This window comes from Pterocles gutturalis, unplaced genomic scaffold (genome assembly GCF_000699245.1).
Source record: "Pterocles gutturalis isolate BGI_N339 unplaced genomic scaffold, ASM69924v1 scaffold18915, whole genome shotgun sequence".
Taxonomy (NCBI): Eukaryota; Metazoa; Chordata; class Aves; order Pterocliformes; family Pteroclidae; genus Pterocles; species Pterocles gutturalis.
In genome coordinates, this window is record NW_010143833.1 from 2041 (window position 1) to 24091 (window position 22051).

Sequence of the window (22051 nt, forward strand, 5' to 3'; positions counted from 1 at the left end):
CAGATTTGGGGCTCTCATTAACAGAGGAATACTGACAAAAAGCAAAGCAAATGCAACAAGTCACAAAATGACTGCAGGAGTTATAAAAGCAGTAATTAAAAAAAATAAATCAATTTATAGGGAAAAGGTTAGAAGTACCAGTTTGTTGAAGTAAAGGGGCAGCTCCAAGAGGTAAGGAGGAAAAGAAACACTGTAGGGTGAAGTTTCCAGAGCAACACAAAGTTCAATGTGGTTATCAAAAAACATTGCCTAATTAAGTAAAAATTCCCTAAGTCACTCCAGGGACAGGCTTACACTTTCAAACATTATCTTGAACACCTATACCACAGACATCAGCTTTGTTTCCACAGAGCTACAATCTCAGGAAGAACACACATAGCAATGGAAGAAAATCCACTGCAGACTTATGAAGGTGCAAAATGATAATAATAAAAAGCAGACATGTATCTGGACATTTATTCAAAATAAGAGGAGGGAAGCAGCAAGCTGAGGTGATGATTAGGCAAAACCTTCCAGTTTGGGGTGGAATAGCCACCAAGAGAACAGCTTGGGGCCCTGTTGCTTGGGACACTTAAAACTCACGACTGGACAACACTGATGCACAGATTCAAACCCTAAGGATCCAGATGACATGAGGCAGGACGGGTGTCCTCACTTGCCCCCACTGTAAGTGAAAATACCAGTTTCTCTCCTTTTACAGTAATAGGGCGAAGGGAATAATCACAGACAATAGACACACTTGTGGTGCTGACAATTAACTGCAGGCCTTTTATAAGGACTCATGACAACTATGTTCAAACATTTCTTCTACGCAATGAATCATGATTTTTGTTACTTAAAACCAGCTGAGCACCATTTATAAGTCATCTTTTTTACATTTGATTTACACACTAATCTTCATGGAAATGTGGCTTTGTACTTTAGAAGAGTTTTCCTTGGAAGGAAGGAATTAAATAATTAAATTTAAGTTACTCTATAAAGTAATTTGTACTTTATACTTTCATTGTATATGGAAATTATGCACCAAATAAGATTCAGAAATTCAGCAAGCTCTAATCCATGCATCCTTTATTCCATTACAATCACTGTGTTGCATTCTAGCAACAGGACACAAACTGCAATCAATCGCGATCAATTTATACAACAATCTGAGGCTTACAGTACATTTAAGGCCTTTAAATTTGGAAAAATTAGACCTATGCTAGTAGTGTAACAATTTTTAAGTGTCTTGCATTTCTGATGCATAATCTGTGCGATTCCAGTGTCAAAGAATCAAATTACTTCTAAACTAAAAAGATCAGCTCAATGAAAATTTAGTTACATAAATTCATCAAAACATAAATGTGTAAATTTTTTTTTTTGTCCTGGAAAGTTTATAAAACTTTAATAGCAAAATAATATAGGGATAAAAACATATTTTAACAAAATGTATTCAATCATATACAAACCAGAATTTTGCAGTTTATTGTAACTAGACTTAAATTAAAACTACCAATTAAGAATCTATGCACAATGTAAATTCAAATATGTACAGTACTTTTAAAAAGTCTACAGGAATGCTTTACAGAAGGAAATGTCTGTTATGGCTATTATTCAGACCATCTGAATATTAAAATGAGTTTTCTAGTAGTAAATTTACACATTTATTTTTAAACAAAAGCAATTTTGTCCCTAGTTGCTTTAAGAATATTCCAGTTATGTTTATACAGGTAATGGAGAGGTCATTACAGAGTTTAGCCCCATCTAGTAGTTTATTTTCAGGAAAAAGTATATTTAAATAATTTACTTGGGAAGATCAGTAAGTTAACAAAAGAACACTAGAAGGGAGGAGGGGGAACTTCATCACAATAACTTTCCAGTTACAATACCACAGCTAGAAACTTTACAGAGGAAGTACTCCCGTAGATGGAACCCATGACTGATTGTTCAGAACAAGCTGTAGCTCATAACAGTTGTGTTCTCCACACCGAGAACACTGGAAAAAAAGTCTTTGTAGGACAGAATTATAAACGATCTGAAGCGAGACAGAGAAAACTGATCTTCAATTAATACAGCATTAGGTAAAAAGTGTCCCCATAAGCAGCTAGTATTCCCACTTCCTTCAGGGCAACGAAGCTAAAAATTGTTGGAATTACAGTAGTTGACCATATTTGTGTGCATTAGTAGAATAATTTCCAGATATAAAAGACAAATTTCATCAGATGTTGATTAGAACACCCTCAAGACAGGGTATTTCTTCATAGTATAAAGCTATTACAGCTATCCAGTTAAAGCATGTGCAAAACCAGGTAATTTCTTCCGTTCACAGTAACTGAGGTAAAATCAGGTAGGCTTCTTCAGGAGTTGGGAAGTTCATGAGATATGAACTGTTTTAGTCTCTCTAGGTATTGTGCATAAAGCTCTATGTCGTTATGCCCAGCCCCTTCCACCCAGAGGGGCTCTACTGCTCGTGGACATCGCTCATACATGGCCAGGCCGTGGGAGAAATCGATCACCTCGTCTTCGGTACCATGGATCACCAACACGGGAGAGGTTACTTTAGATATCTTGTCAATGCTGGGGGATGGAAAAGAAAAACAGAGCTCAGTTTGGGGCTTTAACTTTCACACCATTAAAGAAAGCAAACTGACACATGATCTAGTTACCACTGCGTGTTTTCAGATGGCTGCGAATGTTGGAATTGTGCCCAAGCGATACAGAACAAGGCTCACTCCCAAAACCCACGTGTAAACAGGAGCATGCACTGCCATCACCATCATCCCACCAGTTTTAACAAGTAGCTCAAATGGGCAGCACATAAACGATGTTTGGCACAACCCCAACCTAATACATTGAGTATATTTACCACAAAAAACACTGAGTGGCAAAAAAGATTCCACGGGACACGCTGCCAGCGTGGCCTCTTCACATTACACATTATCACCTTCCAATTTAACAGATTAGGAACTAATTAGCTACAGTCCAGTCACAAGACTCATGTAAAAAAAGCCCCAGCCTCAGCTCATGAGGTTTCAACCTGTCTTTACACCCCCAAATCAAAGCAGATCCAGCTAAAGAAAAACAATCTGTTCTTTGTACTGATTATCTACGTTCAAAGGGCAAGAGAAAAAACAGTGTGAGAAAAGCATTACAGAAGGATATTTAACTGCAAACCAGAAGAAACACAGAGAATTTTATGTCATGCAACTAATTCTTCTGCAAAGTGGCCTTACAGTAATTGTTTTTCTTTTTGTTCCAGCTACACTTTGTAGACCAATACAGCTGGTGACCACCTCTGACAGGAAAATGGGTTCAGAGGAAAGGGAAGGGGAAGAGTGACACAGGAACCTTCACACTTCTTGAGTTCAGGCCAGAAAATCCCAGTTATAAAGCATACCGGTAGCACATGAACTCCAAAGAGGTAAACAGCAGCTTTCTCCGAGTGCCTCTGTGCAGACATCAACTTTTATTTCCAGACATTTCACATTGGTAGTTACCAGTAATTCCAAAAGAGTATATAGGCACAGAGTGGTAATGAACTCTCAGCTTCCTCCCAGCACCACTTATATCAACAAATGGAGGAATTGGCTCAGGACATGGTGCAGAATATGGGATGAAGCGAGTGGAAAAATGAGTATCAGTAATATTTGATTTAAAAGGACAAGTCAATTTCTTTCTGGTGTCTAACAAAAGGTGTTTGGATTTTTCTGCTCCTGAAGAACAAGAAAGCATGCACTTTTGGTAAGACTAGAGATTTTACAATGTGATCAAGACTGCTTAAAATGATTAAAAGACATACACTGACTTAAAAACAGGTTTAAAGAAGCTTTATGAAAAGATAATGTTAATTAAAAATTAAGATGGAGACTGAAACACTAAACCTCACACATATAAATCTCAGTATTTAGTATTCTAGTGATCCGTCATTGGTATTCCAGTAAACAGCTGAGTGTAAACACACTTCTATCTCTGTCTCAATACTTCTCCAAAAAACCAGACTCCATGTAATTTAAAGAAGAAAAGTGTTATTTAAAATTAAAATGCAGCCTATTTCACTTTTCCTGTCTGGAACTTGAGTTGCATGCAACTATGCTGAATACAGAAAAATATCCCAAAAACGTAAGAGAGACATCAGAATAATGCACATTTTTCCCATCATTTTCATTCCCAAATTAATATCACAGCCAAATGTAAATGCTTTATAATCAACAAGCCATATAAATGGAAGGGTCTGTCCCTGAGTTCCACAATGTGACAGACACGCCAGCTACATACAGCTAGAGATCTTTATATATAACTCGGGCATCTAGATACTAAGTTCTCATTTAGTGTAGGAAACCAGGAATCCCTTTTACTTCAGTATTCAGATAATGCAAATATTTTTCCCCATATATTCACAGACCATTAGGCTAGATAATATTTGTATTTTGCAGAAAATTGGAAAGCGTCCCATTGCCAACTCAGCGACTCATAAGGCAGTATTTAAACTGCGCATTAGATTTACTTAGTATTCTTAGCCATACCGCTCTGCAGCTAGAAAAATCTACAGAGACCAAATTCTCACCGAGTCCCAACATAAAATGCACATAATAGCAATTCGCTGTAGGTGCACACAGAACTATTTGTTTCCTGCCGTGAAGACAGACAGTTGAGCTGCACACATTCATAAAAGCACACTGCTGTTTATTTTCACTGCTTACAGTGCAAGTGAAGTCAGACTGACAGCAACAAACTCAGCAGGGGGAGAGCAAAATACTCAAGTGCTACAGTGCATCTGTTGTCACTGTTCCCCCCCACACACTTTTTCTTTTTTACACTGTTATTTGATTTGGCTGATATCAGCTGATCACTGTTACTTTTGTAATCAAAGCTATTTTTAAGGCTTTGGTTTTTTTCCCCCTCAAGCAGAAGCATTTGTAAATATTGGATTTCAGGTTTAAGGATGATGTATGAGTCAGAGTGTGTTTCAAATTCTGACTGCACCTTCAACAATTTAATTACTTATTTAATTAATAACTTATTTGTAAGAATTCTGAACAAGGGGACTGCACATACACCGTGATACCGTGAGAGCCATTATTACTTGGTCACTATTACTTCTGGCTGTTTTGACACACAGATTTATATCTGTGGCCTCCCCCACCTTCTAATCTTAATCTGTTGTAACTAAAATAAAGCAAACAGAACAAATGCTATGAATATCTCCAACTACATTTATTGCAGACATGACCTTCTGAAGCAAAGCCAAGCTTTCCACAAGAATTCAGGGAGTTTCTGCTGTCTTCTCCCTTCCATGGGCCACTTAGCTTTCTGTCTGTGCCTCCCCTCTACACCTCCTCACCCCCCCTGCCCCCCGCCCCATACACTGCTATAAAAAGACTGGCTTCCCCCTCATATTCTCCCATAATTTAAACTGGACCAAAAGAGAAGTTTTAAAAGATTCCTAGAACATCTGTTATTCCCAGGACCTCTACTATTCCCCCATACTTGGCTACTCTAATTTAGGTCTGTTACAATTGCTTTTCAAATGAAACACTAAGCTATAAAGGCAACTGTTTTATTTCGAAACCACTTGTATATAGCTTTCTGTATGTAAAATATTCTAGAGCTTCTTAAAACAAGCTCAAAATCTTCCAAAAGAGGGACAGTAGCTTATTTTTATCACAGATATTGGGATCTTACATCATCTCCATCAGGGAGGAGCAAATACAAGTCTCAGCATCTCTAGTGATTTCATATGGACAGCATGCCAAAGACGCAGAAGTGTTTTTACTTACACAGACCAAAGGCAAAGAAACACTAAGAGTATTCCCTCAAGATTATACATGAAATGCAGAACCAAGCTGAAAAGTGAACCACACCAGTCTAACACCCTAGCCTCTGACCCTCTCTTGTTTTCTCCCTTTAAAAGCAGCAATTATTTATATCTTTTCCTCTGCTGATCTGGTAAAACTATAGCAATATTTTAACAAGCAGCTTGGAAACAGCACATCCATTTTATGATATCATGTTACCTTCTAAATCAAAGCTGACTGACATGTCAAGAGTGTACAATTACCAACTTATTAGTCATTAGCCTGAGGACTTAATAGCGTATTATCAGTTGTTAAGCTACTACTCTAACCTTGACAGCATAAAAATTATGACATTAACAAAAAAACCAGGAAAAAAATTAGTTGTATACACTAAGACTATTTGTTCGTTGAGCTGACTATCATGTCAGTTTAACACTGACATCAGTCTGTTTCTTACATGGTGAATCTCTCCTTGGATTTAGAAGGTGTGCACATCTGAAGTTTAAAATGCAGGTGACAATTCAATAAAGTTCCCTGGAAAGTTACACAACTAGTCCCTTTCAAACACCTAAAAGAGCACAGTGAGTACAGAACAATCCTCTTTGCGGTGCTTATACTTACCTTGGAAAAGCATCGAAGCAATAGGTTTTCCTAGTGTCAGGAAAAGCTACCCGTAATCCAGACATCAAGGGAGAATGAAGGATCACTGCTGCACACTCGTACCGAGATGCCAGGTCTACCGTAGGGACAGTACCAATGCTCTGACCATACAAAATAATGTTCTCAGGACTAACACCATACCTGCAGAGAAAAGAAACATCCCCTTAAGAAAACACAACCATTCACATTTCACATAACAAAAGCAAAAACCAAACCAAACCAAACCAAAGGAGAGGGAATAAAATCCAATGAATCCCTCCTACCCACTGCAGCTCTTCAAAATCTATTGCTAGGAAACATGAATTTACAAGTCTAAACTTTAAAACAGTAAATAATCAAAATATTACACAGGCTGAAGAGAGCTATCTGCAAAGAAGGAATGTCAGTTTGTTAATCTTCACCATCTTCGTATCTTTCACTCCATAGCACAGCAAATTATAAACTAGACTTCCCCCCCTCCCCCATCCAGAATCACTCTCACGGATTCCAATTAGACATTCCAGACGCTGATAACCCTTCCACCACTAAACAAGACAGTTACTCCTCTGCCCACCTTTCTTTCCACACAGCTGGAACAAAAAGACCAAACTGCCTCATTAGGGTGGCTAAAGATACCAATGAGGATAAAAATTTGAGAGAATAGTTCTGTTCATTTTTTCAATTTCTGATCAGTGTAAATGTTTCCTCACTTTTCTTTTCCAGTTTAAAATACGTCAAGTTTCTTTTTAAGGATAATGATATACCATTCCATAGAATTCAGGGCTCATAGGGAGTCCTGGATGCCTCCCCTATATTCTCATCCAGTCTATAAAAGCGTCCTAGCTTGTGTGTCATTTCACAGCTACAAAAGAGTCGAGGATGGTGCTAATTAAGTTTTTACTTAAACAATGCAAAATATAAAGGAATTTTGAAGGAGAGCAGGAGGAGGTGACAGTGCCTAGGAAGAAGTGAAGAGTACAACAGTATTTGGTCACCACAACTTGTCAGGAAAGATGCAAATCAAAGCTGTTACTCAGTTAATTATAAAATATCTACCCAGAAGATTTCTATGCATAACTCCACTTCCTATTGCAAGCTGTGTAAAGAATAATAACACTGCAGAAGAAACCACATCTCTATTAGAAAATAATTTGTGCAGAACATCTTTTTGCTGGTCTACGTTACAGTCCTGCTGTCACTGCCATGACAATGAAAATCAAAATGTACAGTTTAGGCTCTACCCAATGAACACGTGGAAGATTTCAACTTCCTTGTTGGCAAGAAGATAGCAAGACATTTGGCAAGCCTGGTTAGTACTTGACTTTCAAGGGGCTAAATGACTGTGTATGAGCAAAAGAGAGAAAATTAAAATAGAAGAAAAATCAATTAATAATTAAAATTACAAGAGAAGAACAATCCAGTACTAATCATCCAGACACAGGCTGTCAAGATTGCCTGGTTTTATGATGAAGTAAAATTAGACTGGATTGCAGCCTCTGTGAAACTGGAGTTTTCTTAATATTTCTGTACTGTTGAGCATAAGGGTGCTTTTGGCATCTACTGTAATATGAATAAGCAACTGTACAAAAATATCTCCCTGGAGTATAATTTTATCCTCTTGGTAACCAAGCAGCAGCTCACGTTGGTGGTCTATCACCACAGCCATGGCCTGATGTTTTTTAAGAGATCCTGTGAAGCTCTTTCAGGAGAATTTTTTATCCCTTCTGTTAGAAATAGTTCTGCACAGCATCGGGAAATACAAAAACAGGACTGGAACAAGATCCGCTACATAGCACTTAAGTAGGGATAGAATGATATTAATGCTGGTAGGTTTTGCGACACCATCCTGAACTCGGTACCATGATAAAAGTCAAGTCCCCTCTCTAAAAGGCTTACAATCTCAGCAGAATATGGAAACAGGTTTGAATAAGAATCACAGGATAAGAGGACAGCATAGGATAGCAAGAGAATTCCTTCAACACAGGCAACTGCCTTAGTATGGTGATTTTCTTCAACAATTATCTACTTTGGATTCATGCCTTTTGATGTTATTTTGTTTCTGAAAACAGCTCATACTGTAAGTGGACAACTTTGTTGCTGTGGCTATAGGTACTCTAGAAAAAAAAAAATCCCAGTTTCATAGTATGCCAGTTAAAGTTGTATACAGTCTACAGCATCATTAAAAAAACCCTGGAGGTCTCTAAATTTAAAGTAGCCCTTCATCACTAAATAAATGCTACAAGTATTCAGTATCTAACTCCACGGAAAGGCAACACGACAATTCTGGAAAAAAAATATAATTTTGAAGTATTAAGACATTGAGTTAGTGCACTTGTAGCCTGTCATTAGGTCAAATGTCTTTTCTACTTTGTATTCCTACTGACTGACTACTGAAAGAATCTCTTGGACTGTTTTAGTTAGGGAGAGTCCAACTTTCCAAGACAGAAGAGTTACTGTAACAGATTTCTCTTTTTAAGCCCTTTATCATTACGCCATCAATCAGAAAGTGAGACCAAGCTCACCGCAAACATCAGCGGAGACAGCTACATCTAAAATTTATTTATTGCAAGGCCAAAGGACATGTGACAACTCATAAGCAAAGTCCATGAATAACTGACATGCACGAGGTTCTTGGAGCTGAAGGCCAGGGCTTGGCTCCACGACACTCGCAGTCTTCACAAACGCTGCCCAGCCGGTGACTCAGCAAGCAGCGTCCAACTGACGTACAAAATGACCTGGGGATTTATCTGCAAAATACAGTATCCTTTAAGCAAAGGCTGGGCCTCTTCCCCACCCTCTGCAAAACCCCTTGTGGTATTAGATTCTTGTGCAACAGGAACAGTGATACAGAAAGTGAAACAGAAAAAGAGAGGAGGAGCAGATATGGGTAAGAAGGCAGCAATGAAAGGGAAACTACGTGACATAGAAAAAAGGAAAGAATGTGATAGAAAAAGGCAAAAGACATTCTGAGAAAAGATGAATCCTGTTACAATCTGCTCTCCTATTAAGGAAGAAAGTCCTTGCACCAGCTAAACAGCAGCTCCTAAAAATATCTTCCTTGAAACACACGAGCTTTGGTCTCTGTGGAAACAGAGCTCCATCCGACGGAGCGGGAGACCCAAGTTAAATTTATGGGTATGCTCCTGCACTTCTTGTATGGAGCCCATCAGAGAGTTCAAAACAAGCAGGGCAACACTGCAATGTGGAAACCAGCCTTCAGCAAAAGCAGAGTAGGAAGCGATTCAAATAGTTACCGTGGGCATATTTAAAATGCTGGTTTGACAAAGGAGAAAAAAATAAAAAAGAGGCAGGCATGCTTTTTCCCCCCAAGTCAATTGCTGAGAAATGCAAATCTGCTGCTGTTTAAGACGATGCAAGCATTTCTGCTCCCCCCATCCACAAACACTTACCAGGTGGCAGAGTTCTGCAGCCTAGTCTACTCTCGATAACCTATAAGTAGATTATCTGGGTTACATTTCTTATGTGTGCAGAAAAAAATCCCAGCTATCTTTACAAGCAGTATAGCCATCTGCACCTACAGTTTACCAATTCAGGCCACATCTCTGAGGCACCAACACACTCCACAGTTCACAGTATTTTTTTTTTTCCCCCGTGTTACTGCCTCAATTTATACAAATTAGGTTTAACAGCAATTCTGGTCTCCTTACGCTAGCATGAACTATGTGCACAGAAGTTGGCTATTAAGAATCTACACCCTAGACTCTTCTACTTAGTCCTTCCCAGAGTAATAGGAGACCTCAGTCACACCAACAGGTCAGTGGGACAAGGGACAGTGGGAATATTGCTGACAGAGTATAGCAGAGGAGGACGGGACACAATTATTGGAGTTCAGTCTGCTTCGCTGGATGGTTGTGGCTTGGGCCATGTTCCTCACCAGTTTCCTCACAGAACACCGATGATGGTATCAATTGCCTTTGTAAAGTACTTAAAGCTTTCTGGCCGACAGCACTATGTACAAACTATGTATTATCATAAACTATCTTTAATTATGAACAGAAGATACTGGTTCCCACCCCCACCCCCCGGCTTAAGCTTTGACTGATGCAGACGGAAAGTTTACCATTGCTATTTTTACTCTCTCCTTACTCATTTGAAAGCACTACTGGAATGCTGCTGCAGGGACTACAGACGTGCCACACAGCCGAAGCCCTGCAATGTTCACGGCCAAAGTTACAGCATCTGTGCCAATCCTCAGAGGTGCTAAATGCATATTCATTATGAGGCCAGCTCTTTTTTCAAGCTTACTGAATCACTGAAGTTAACCACATCTTGTATTTTCAGTTTTGAAGTTTTATGGTATATGCTGTCCCAGTATCCCTTACCTAAACTGGAAAGCCTACAGAACAGCATGGATATGGCAACAGCAACAGATCAGTCTTCAAAACCAGTCACAGTAACCACCTAGGCAGAGCATTTCCACTACCCAAACCCCATTTCATAAATGTTGTCGAGACCTGCTTTTTAACTGCTACCAAACTAAGGCAGCTACTGGTGGTCAAGTTCTTCCTTATACTTCCTTTTCCTCCTTTATATATATTCTTATATGTAAGAGAAATAGCCAAGAAAAACAAGGTAACTACCTGATGTGTTCTTGCAAGGAGACTGAGTTTGAAACTGTGCACCTCCCTCTCAAGGGAAACACCACAACTAAAGAATTCCTTTTCAAGGCACAAAGAAAATCCAGCATACATCAGCAGCGACACAAATCATGCCACATTTACTCGGTTATAATAAGATCTTCACAGGCTATTCTTCAAGTTTGTTTCCTCCTCTTTATACAAACCCATTTGTCACAACATACTATTCATTATTTTCAAAATGCATTATCTCTATAATCCAGAAAAATTTAGATCCGTTATTAAGAAACACATACAGGTTTTTCTATAGCAGCATTATACACTTCCATAAGATACACATCTACATTTTCAGAAATAAGTAGTTATTTAATCCAGTATGAATCTAAAAATCTAATTTTGGGGGTAAAAAGGAAAAATAAAAATCCTCAATCAAGTAAAAACCCCACATGCAGATTGCATATCTTGAACAAGAGTTTATATTTTAGGATCTTTATGTTAAAAACACTCAACAGGAGAAGTTTGGATTATTGCAAGTAATTTACAGTATCAGAAGAAAACACTGAATTTTACATTGTGCTTCAGCAAGTACCACTCCAGCATGTCAGCCAAAATACCAGAAATCACAGCAGATTTTCAGTCTAAATGCCAACACTAAATTGAGAGCAAGGCATTGGATTACGGATTTTTGGTGTTAATCATAACATCAACTGTCAAATAAGAAAACTCAGAATTCAAGATTCACAGGAAACCCTGGCACACAGCAAGAGTTTCTGTGCCAGTTTCTCACTCCAGTTTCCTTGAATTCACACAAACACAGGTCTAAAATTCTTCAGTGTTCTACTAAGCACAATAGACATTGACACTGATTCTTTAAATTATGCAATGTCTCCTTCCTCCTCTACCTCCTTCCTGTCCAAGTCTGTAAGTACTACAAGTTCAGGTAGAGCAGACTCTCTTCGACTTCACATTTTTATTGTAGTAAGAGCCAAAACCGGTTTGCATAGTATTCTGGCTTATGAAGCTGCAAAAAAAGAGACACATTTTTTTGTCATATATCCCAGCACACTGTCACAGGAGCACACAAGTAATTCCACAAATGTGTTCACACTCAAAATAATTTCAATGGCTGCCAGTGAAATTTAATCAAGGAATCTGCCACAGTTTTGTATCGCTGTTATTTTACTGCCACACCAGATAGTCATTTGGTTATGCTATGGAGAAACCCCAGTGCTAATCAATATTGGTTAACTAATTACTGGAGTTACAGAATGAACCTATGATTCTTGAAAATGCCCTCTCTTAAAGGCTACTTTGGAAGTTCATTATTTGTAAATATCACACTGCTACAGACTTCCACTATGTGACTGTAGCGCTCATCCAGTGATGTACCAGCTCTTCTTTTCATATAAATAACTGGATCGAGTAGAAGCAAATTCGAGGCACTTCTTAGAATGATCATTTGCACTGCAGTAGCTTAACTACACCAAAGTAGAAATCACTACAACTGCTTCTTGATTACTGTCTTGTGATAAACCATGATCTATTATTAAATATTAAGAACTGTGCCCAAAGTTCAACCAAGTCCCAACAAGGATATTAAATATCACCAGTGAGCTCAAGCAACCACGACAAACACAGGTGATCTACACACCGCCGAGGAATGGAGTCACGGCAAGTTTGTCCCAAACAGCCAGGGTAGGTAAAGGAAGGCTATTTCACTGCATTCTCTGGTACAAACTGTAATGAAATCACATTTTAAATTAACTGAATTATGCTAATTTACACCAAGTAGCTTTGGGGTGAGGATTACGTGTCTTTATTTTTTTTTTTTTAATAAAGTCCAAACAATACTAGTTCCTCTAAAAAAATGCTCCTTTTCCAAACACAACCTCAAGTTGCCTTGTGTCCATCTGCCTTAACCATAGGCTCCTGAAGATGTCATGTTTCAAAGTGGGAAACCACTTCCCTAACTCAAGTAAATCTGCTCAGGACTCAGCAAAAGCAAGAACTCTCGAACAGTAAACCCATTCCCCTCCTTTTTTTCCAGCTTCACCACTACAAGTGAGTTACTTCTCCCCCTTCAACACCTATTTTGTTGTAGGATCCCACACCACCCCACGGCAGCACTTTCACGTGCTCGTCTCACACCACACATTGTTGAGCCACCTTACCACCACCCCACTGCCAGCCCAGCCATGCCACAGCAACCCAGCGGGTCCAGGCTGCGGTCTGTTGTCTGTTACTCATAAATCAGGCTCTGTCCCCACAACCATTTATAGCTAATGATCTCACAGCAGAGATCATTTGACAAATGCAAGCAGACTGCATCTATCCATTCTAATTTTTCAAGTATTTTTAAGAAATAAGAGTCAAAAGAGAAGTGAACCATAAGAGCATTAAAAAAAAAAACACCAAAAAAAAAAAACCCCAAAAAACAAGATGGTAACATCATAAGCCAGGAAAGAGGACTTCTGCAAACTTGCATTCTGGAAGAAACCTCTTCCAAGCTATCTGAACAGCAGCAAAATGTTGTGGTACAAAAGACAGAATGGGCAGAAAACATGCAATCTGTGCTTGCAAATAATTTTAAATTTTTTTCAGGAGCTACAAAGCAAAACCTCCTTTGTTTTCTCTTATACTGAGAACTCAACTGCATTTACAACATGAGTTTTCACCACCACAATAACCCAGAATACTAAATTTTGGTGTTTGGTTTATTTTAGGTTGCTCATCTGTCTACCACGTGGACTAGCAGTTGTATATATAAATAACAAACAGATTTGGAGCAGTTGCTTCTGCCTGACTGAGGGTGTGGGTTTTATTTTTCCTGGATAGCAGTGAATGAAGAAACAGTTTTCATTAAATGTTCATTGAAATTTAAGCAGGAACTTGTGCCATGGGCACAGTGGTGTAAGAGAACAGAATAACTGCCTCCACAATCACTAATTCTTTCATATCAAGTAAAAGTTAGCAAGAAGGCCATTGACAAGCAAAACCAGACTTTTGTAGGACATTCAACAAAAATGAGCAATGACATGTCTGAGCCTGCTGTCTGAACTCCTCCCTTTTCCATTCCACTAGTGTAATAACACTCCAGTGTGCATTCATGCAATGAGAGGAAGGGAGCACTTTCCTAAACTAAGTCCTAAATAAACCCTGCTAAATGTTGTCGGTTTATTTTATCTCCCTAATAGCAGGTGCGAATGCAAACTAAAACCACTGTAAATTCAAAGCCCGTAACAGCGAAAATATGAATTAAATACATGATATATTCAAATGCAATTCCCACACACCCCTCCCAACTTTCTTTGCTTCAGCAACCTTAGAAATCAACCAGAGTTCTGAAGCCAGCCCTGTGTCACAAGGCTACGGTGCTGAAGATACACAGATACACTCTGCTCTTCGTAGTTTCTTCCTTCTCCTGAAGTGCTTTCTTACAGCAATCTTGATTTACACCATTGAGTCCCAAGACACAGTGGGTAGATGGCATACTAAAATGAATCTCTCACTCTTGTTATGTTAAAAATACAGCACTGGAGTTAACAACGTATTTTACATTTAATTAAGATGCTCTGTAGCAAATAAATATGTAACACAGAAGTCTTAAGCTTTATTTATCAAAAACAGGAAACCTTTACTGCCTGATAGGAACTATCTTCATTGACCACAGCATCAATAATTAACAAAAACTCAGTCAGCTACATTCTATTATATACTCTTTACTGTAACTGGGGTACAAAATCTATATAGTCAGTCTCCGAGGTACATTTTAAATAACCTGAGACAGCAGGGAAAATTCTGTTACTTTCACAGAGAAGCTCAGTCTATAGCATCTTCTGGAGTGAGGAATTCATTATCTTCACCCCCAGCTTCTATCTCATCTCTGTCCTGCTGTGGTGTTTGTATTTCAGCTGCACACGTTGCACTCTATGTTTTACACTAAAGCAGAGCTAAGGCAGATGAGTGTACTCCTCACAACATTTAATAACATGACATTAAAACTTTGACAATCCTTTTACTGTTGCAAAAAGCCTGCACTTTGCCTTTGGATATCCTACACTCAAAAGCTCAAAGAGGAAATTAGCTAAAACTGTACTCCTGTATGGGTTGCTCTGAAGAACAATAAAGGTTTGATCGTATACATACACCTAAACACAATATCTTTTTATATAAAGAGGTAAAACAGGTATGTGTGAACTAAAACAGAAACTGTGCTTGGAAAGAACTCTGCTCTGATTCCCTAGGAAACTGTAAAAAAACCCAAGTGCAAATATTAACACTGGTTATGCAGTCCCACAAGTTTTGTGCTTTCATAGCTGTTTCTTAGATTTCAGTTACTTGCAAACTGGAGAGCCTTGCCTTATTCCTGAGGCTGAAACTTCACAGCGAGCCAACGCATTCTGGCTCACCTCCCAGGCCCATCGCGGAGCCCTCCTCACCACCCGTGGCTCAGCACTGCCAGACCGAGGCTTTGCAAGGCTGGAGGAAGCAATCTTGCTACTCTCCAGCAGTTCTCAAAGCTTTTTTGTTCAGGAGCACTGTATTATTCTTTTAGTACTCCCATCTGTTTATTGGAGCTCCTCTGACACCTCAAGCTTGAGCACTTCTCTTATCCTGACTCCACATCAAACATTAAATTAACTTTGACACATTTCCTTTATCTCAACATATCTATGGCACCCCACAAGAGTTTCAGGTCATCCTGCTGCAGCACTAATTGCCATGAGCTGCACCTATGTGAGGCTTAAGCAATCCCAGCTCATGAGTCAGAGGCTTATCTGAGAAGGAGTGCTGTGGCTTTTGACCCCAGCTGCTGCCTGCTCCACCCGTCTCCGACATGTCCACCCTTTCGCCAGGTACAGCTCAGCTGCTCCCAACGCAGGGAGTAACTGCTCATGTGCACAAAAGAAATGGCACCAGTTAAAGTTTTCTTTAAATTTATCAGGCTGTAGTTTCTGAAAATACAGTTATCACTGCATAACCATATAATGAAACAAGACTAACCCTGAACTATGATCAAACTGCAGAGCTCACCTCAAATGTCACACTTCTAGGTTTGCACAGTTGATACGCTATACACACGATAACTTAATAAAAAAAAGGCATTCCCCACCTAAGGATCTTACGAAAGTATACATGAATTCTGCTGAAGGCTATTGTCTAGATGCTCTAGAAGAACATGCAGTTTTGCTGGAATTCATCTTTTGGAGACTAATATTAGGAAGGCTAGGGGGAAAAAAAAGAAATAAAAGTAGACAACTCAAGCTTTGATAACTATAGGGCCCTGGAACTACTCAGATAACTAGTCCCACCGCTGAATTAAAAGGAAACAACCTTTTCTTATGTGTGTGTGGTTTCTGTTTTGTGGTTTGTCTTTGAAGTTTTTTTCCTCCCATTCCTTCCTTCCTTTTGCATTCTCTCACATCTATTTATTTACATTTCAGTCTCTAAGAAAAAGCTATTTCATCTACAGGTTTTACAACAAACCTCACGTTTTCAAAGATTAAAAGCATTAAATGACTAGCTTTACTACAATTCTTTGATATAGCTTACAAGCCATTAAAGGTCAAGTATGTGGCATTGATACAGCATTTTCCTTACGTCACTTACATAACAATCATAATCCAGAAAACAAGCTGATAAAAAAAAGATTCAAATATTATCCCCATATTGCTGACAGCGGAAAATAAAGAAAAAGTTGAACAGTCTCAACAAAGAGCAGGTGCTTGTATTTGAAATCCTCTTACAGCACACAAAGTCAAAGCCATTTTCACACTGTTCTTCAAAGATCCCTGGAAATCTGGATGCAGTCTCTGCCGCAGAGCACCAGAGCAGAGTCCAAGAGGATTACATGGGATCTGGAATGGATGAGGCCCTGCAAGTATGCAAGCAGACCAACTGGAGGTACGGTTTCTTCCCATCCAGAAGCATCAGTACAGCTCTGGCAGTGATTTGAGAGTCTCCAACAGAAAGGGGATGAAAGGTCAGAAAGCGAGGATGAAGGACAAGAACAGCAGAGAGGTCCTGATACAAAAGGGATCAGTACCAATGAACTGGTCAAATATTCCTAAAAAGAACTGACTGCAGATGAATGCATCTGTCCCCAGCATATGAATATTTTATCAGACAGCACTATGTGAAGATGACTCAGCAGGCAGTAGAATTTCTTTTTCCCTTATATACTTACATTTATATGCTCAAGCACTGTAGAAAAGCAAAGTTATTAAGTAAGACTGGGCTTCTCTCAAAGATATGCAACATCTCATAAACACTGAAGGGCTCTATGCAGAAGCCAAGTGAAGAAGTGTCATAGCCTGTGTTATCCAGCAGACCACACATCCTGCCTGGATAGTCCTCTTTAATTTTCTGGAAATATTTCACGTTTCTTTGGGGTACTCTGACCATTTTCACAGATTTAAAGAAGAAAGGCAGTATTTTCTTCTGATTTTAAAATCAAAACAATAAGTCCATCCTCGGCACTGACATGTCTTGTGAATCATAAATAGGAAGAAATCCTACTCGGATAAGTGACACTGTAACCTCTATTTTTCCCCCACCCCCAGATAAGTGGAGAAAACACACACCAATTTTGTAATTGCTCCAAACCTGAGCTTTATTACAGTGTGAATCTGTATGCACTTAAGCATCTGCTTTCAAAGCAGCAAATTCACAGCCTCACAGAGAAACACTACTCTCCTGATGAGTCTCCTCTGTCATCTTTATTATCCATTATCAGCTAGATTCATTAAATATTCTAACAAACACCAAGACTGATAACCGCCAAATGGAAGATGACAGTCATTTCAGGAAAGCAATCTATTACTAGAAAAGATTTTTCCAGCATCTTTGCAGAAACAAGAAAGTCTCAGTGTTCTGTGTTTCTCACCATTTTTATATTGGCACTCTGACTTTTAAATCAGACTCATCAATTCCTTTTTTCCTAAGCATCCTCAAGTTCTTCCATTCCTGTTGCTCAAAGATGGGCTGACTTGAGTCTACCAGGATTAAAGATCTTTTGTTCCACAAAATCTATACACTATCAAACCAATATTTAAACCTGTACTGTTTCACACTTCGTTTTCCTCTTGTGCATGTTCTCTTAATGAACCTTTAGCACACTGAATGTTCAAGGCCCCAGTAACAGTCAATATAAAGCTAAGATGATTAAAAAAAATATATAGCAATCACCAGGATTAACAGCGCCAGATGTTCTAAAACAGCAGACCACAGATAACTAGTTCAGAGCTTAAAAATCAAATTTCCTAGCCAAAGCCTTTATCATCAGGAACCCAGGGGGTAAATCCCTCCTCCCTTCTCTAGTAAATACTGCTTAGAATTGTGAACAATAAAATTTATCACAGAGTCAAAGTTTTTCCTGGGCACTTCAGCTGAAGTGCTCATGAAACCTGCTTTGTGTTCTCCAGCAACTTGAGAACATAGCACAAAAAATAATATATTACAGAAACAGATGCTTGCATTTAATGATATCTAAAAACACTAAGTATCAGTAAATTTTAACTAAAGTACCAAATGTTAACTTAAGAAATGGGAACCATATTTCTGTGCATTTAGAAACGTACTAACTTTCTCATAACTTTCCTAAACTCACATCAGAAAATTCAGTCCTGAAACCAGGTCATATGTACTTGTTCAGCTTATCCAGCTATCTTATTTGGCATGATCTGAGCTTCTATGAAATAAAAGACATTTTGCCCAGATTGTACAGATCAAGAGGTTTTAACAATGATCAAATGGCACACTTGCATACTTTGTTTTCTGTCGACATATCTAGTTAACAGGGCCAATTGCTTTTGCAGTCTCTTTGATGAAAGATTTCTTGCTTTTCCCCTCAAAAAGGATGCTTCCTAACTAACAGTTAGCTACTCCCCAAGTAGCAGAAGTATCTAGCAGTGCATCAAGGACAACTGTTAATGCCATCACTGAAATGCGTTATTTCAGCTGATGTTAAAGGCAGAAACTGACCTACGGATGCATCTTAGACAATTAAAAAAATAAAAATAAAACGGAAAAGAGAAACAGCTTCCTGATGTTATTCAGTGTTCTATTTGCCTCTATCTGTGACGCAGTCCTTGTACAGCAAGCAGGCTCCCAACTTGATTGCAGTATCACCAGAGAACAACTGGTTATGCAGGAAAAAATGTTAGCAATGCCAGTACACACCACACCGGCAGTTAACTGCCTCCCAATAAACCAGCACAGCATAAAGAAGTCTTGTGCTGTTGGAGTTTCTATTTTTGAAATAACAGATAACAGTGCAGGGCTTGGAAAAGTAGGTGTATTAATGTCTACATTATGGCCAAACACCAATTTGGATAGAAACGTTTTGGCCACATAGGTTTTCCGCAGATCACCATTTCACAACACACATGTCCCCAACACACATTTTTCAAATTTTGGTCTGCACACAGTTAAATTTTCATAAACTAATGGTGTTTCCCTTTCTCCTAGTACCACAAAGCTTCCAAGACAGAGGCAAACCAGAAATATTTAATGAGAATTTTAAAAAATATTTAAAGAGGAAGCCTGATCAATCCTACAGTGCAGAGCAGGAAGAAAATAGTTCACACGAGACTATCACCCAGAAGCACTGGGAAACGTGGAAGGAAAAAAACCAGAGTAACAAATGACAAATAATGCCTGCTAAATTGATTCCTCCTCTCACCCTCAAAATCACAATAATAAAATTAGCTAAGTTTAAGCTAACATTGCCTCCTTTACTTGAAATTAACATTCATTTCATAATTAAAAAAAAAATAGAAAATTGCTGTGAATGTCCAACCAAAGTGACTAAAAATCTTTTGTTCAGTTTCTCATGCTGCTGACATGCAACAAGTTTAGAACTACATCCAGGTAAGAAACACCCAAGATCCTTAGGTTTAATGCTCCTCATCATGAGCATAATTAAAGCAGACTTTTGGATGGAAAGGGTAGTTCCCTGACATAACTGGAAGGTGCCAGATCTTGTATCAATACTGTCTGTTCAATGCTCTACACAAGATGTCTACAGATCTTAGATGAGCTTTGACAGAAGGGCATGCAATTCAGAAAGGTGGTACATTTAGCACCAGCTTGCTTAGTCTCAGGATAGAAAAGACCTCAACAAACCCTCTCACCTTCTGCAACACTGGGTGAACAGAGAATTTATGGCAATCTTATCTTTCACATCAATAATTCAGATCCAAGTTATATTCAAGTCCATTCTATCATGTTCGTTCTTTGTTAATGCAAATACAAATTACAATCATTTATTTTTTTTTAAAGGCAACTATATTTGTGCCCGTATTCCTTCACGGTTAGTAGCTTCTGTGCTATCAGATTGATTTTTAGCACAAATTTCAAAAACAGGATAAAGGACAAATTGTACTTGTACGCACAGGGGGCTTCAGAAGTGAACATCACGCTACATGAGCAATTAGGGAGAGCTCAGGAGAGAGGACAAAAGGTTTCTGCATCAGAGAAACAGAAGTTTGGAAGCTGGCAGAGAAAAAAGTCAAAACCTTTTAGGCATATTGGTCAGGCTTAAGGTTAAAGTACCACTTAGTATCTCTAAACTACTGTATTGACTCCTGAAAGGGTGTTTCTTGCATCAGAAAGAGATGCCTGTCATGTATGCTGAGTCACAGGGTAATTATTAACCAGTCCCAGGGAAAGGTTACATGTTCATAAACTAGTATGCATAAAAATAGCAAAAGCATAGCTAAAACACCACCCCACCTCTTCCTACAATGCTGGTACTTTTACAGTTGATCAAACTTGATAAGATGCCCATACCCAGACTGAAACACTAACTTTCTCTGTAGTATTACTAAGAAACATTAAAACCCATGCTGTATTAGAAAACTAGACAAGATTTTTACAGTGGGGTACAAGAAAAAAATATTACGAAGAAAATGTGTAATACAACTTAATATGCAAGTTGAGGTACATTCCGGTCTTAGGGGAAGGAGAAGACTGAATGGCTCTTGACCAGCTGCCTCAAGGTAAGACTTGTCCAGGGAACACCTCCAAAATAAATATTATACCGAATGAGCTACTTCAATTAAAAAAAAAAAAAACAAACCCCCAAAAAACCCCAAAAAACCCAAAAAACCCCCCAAAAAACTAAACAGAACAACACACCAAAATACACACATACACTAATGTGAGAGATGAAGGTATAAGGAACATACAGCATGTGGAAGACGATGCCCCAGAGAACATGCTTCAAAAACAAGACCATTTTCTTGAATTATGCCACTTTCCCCAGGGTGTCATAAAGCCAACATCCTACTTAAATAAATTCATCAGATGTTTGGGAAGACTACATAGAGATGGGACAAAGATTAAGACCTGTACAAACAAACCAGTCCAACGCTTGAGGCAGCAAGTCAACTACTCAAAATTTCCTTTAAAGTGTAGATCTGTACAAACAAACCAGTCCAATGCTTGAGGCAGCAAGTTAACTACTCAAAATTTCCTTTAAAGTGTAGATGGTTCCAAAATGCTGAACAGAAGCCTACCCCCATATTACTGTTGGCTTCTCTTTTATTTTGCATATTATTAAGGCTTGCAATTTACTGTACAGGGTAAGAGTTAAGACAAAGTGTCTTGCGTAACTCATTATAAATAGCCATGAAGATTCATGGAATAATGATAGAATAATCTGAACCTTATCTCAGTTTATCTGTACACTGGAAAAATATGTAGCTGTTTTTGCTTCTTTGCCGATATTGAACACCATTTTTCAAGCTCAATGCGAACATCCAAAGCAAAGCTAACTAGAAGTCAGAGAGGAATGTCCAGAAAGACCCGATAATCTGAGCAAAACCCTTTCTAAACAACCTTATTAAAAGAGAAACATTTCAAGCCATGCTATTTGAAGGGTGTTTTCCGAGAAACATGTCAAGATGGTCTCGAAATTTTCAACTTGTTGGATCCCATTATCCGTTACTCCAGAGTTGGTCATTTGCTGCACACAAAAAGAAGTGGCCATGCCATGTCACAAAGTTAAATTTAACTGGTCTAACATACTGGGGCCTT

General features: G+C 38.7%; 1 protein-coding gene across 1 annotated transcript in view; it reads right to left on the reverse strand.

Moving 5' to 3' along the window:
- Positions 1-1045: 1045 nt before the first annotated feature.
- The window catches only part of ABHD17C (abhydrolase domain containing 17C), a 29473-nt gene continuing 8467 nt past the window's right edge, over positions 1046-22051 (reverse strand). The window contains exons 2-3 of the mRNA XM_010084898.1: positions 6396-6575; positions 1046-2556 (exon numbers count right to left, since the gene is read on the reverse strand). Coding sequence (XP_010083200.1) covers positions 2337-2556; positions 6396-6575 — 400 coding nt within the window. The 3' untranslated portion in view covers positions 1046-2336. The remainder of the gene's footprint in view (positions 2557-6395; positions 6576-22051) is intronic.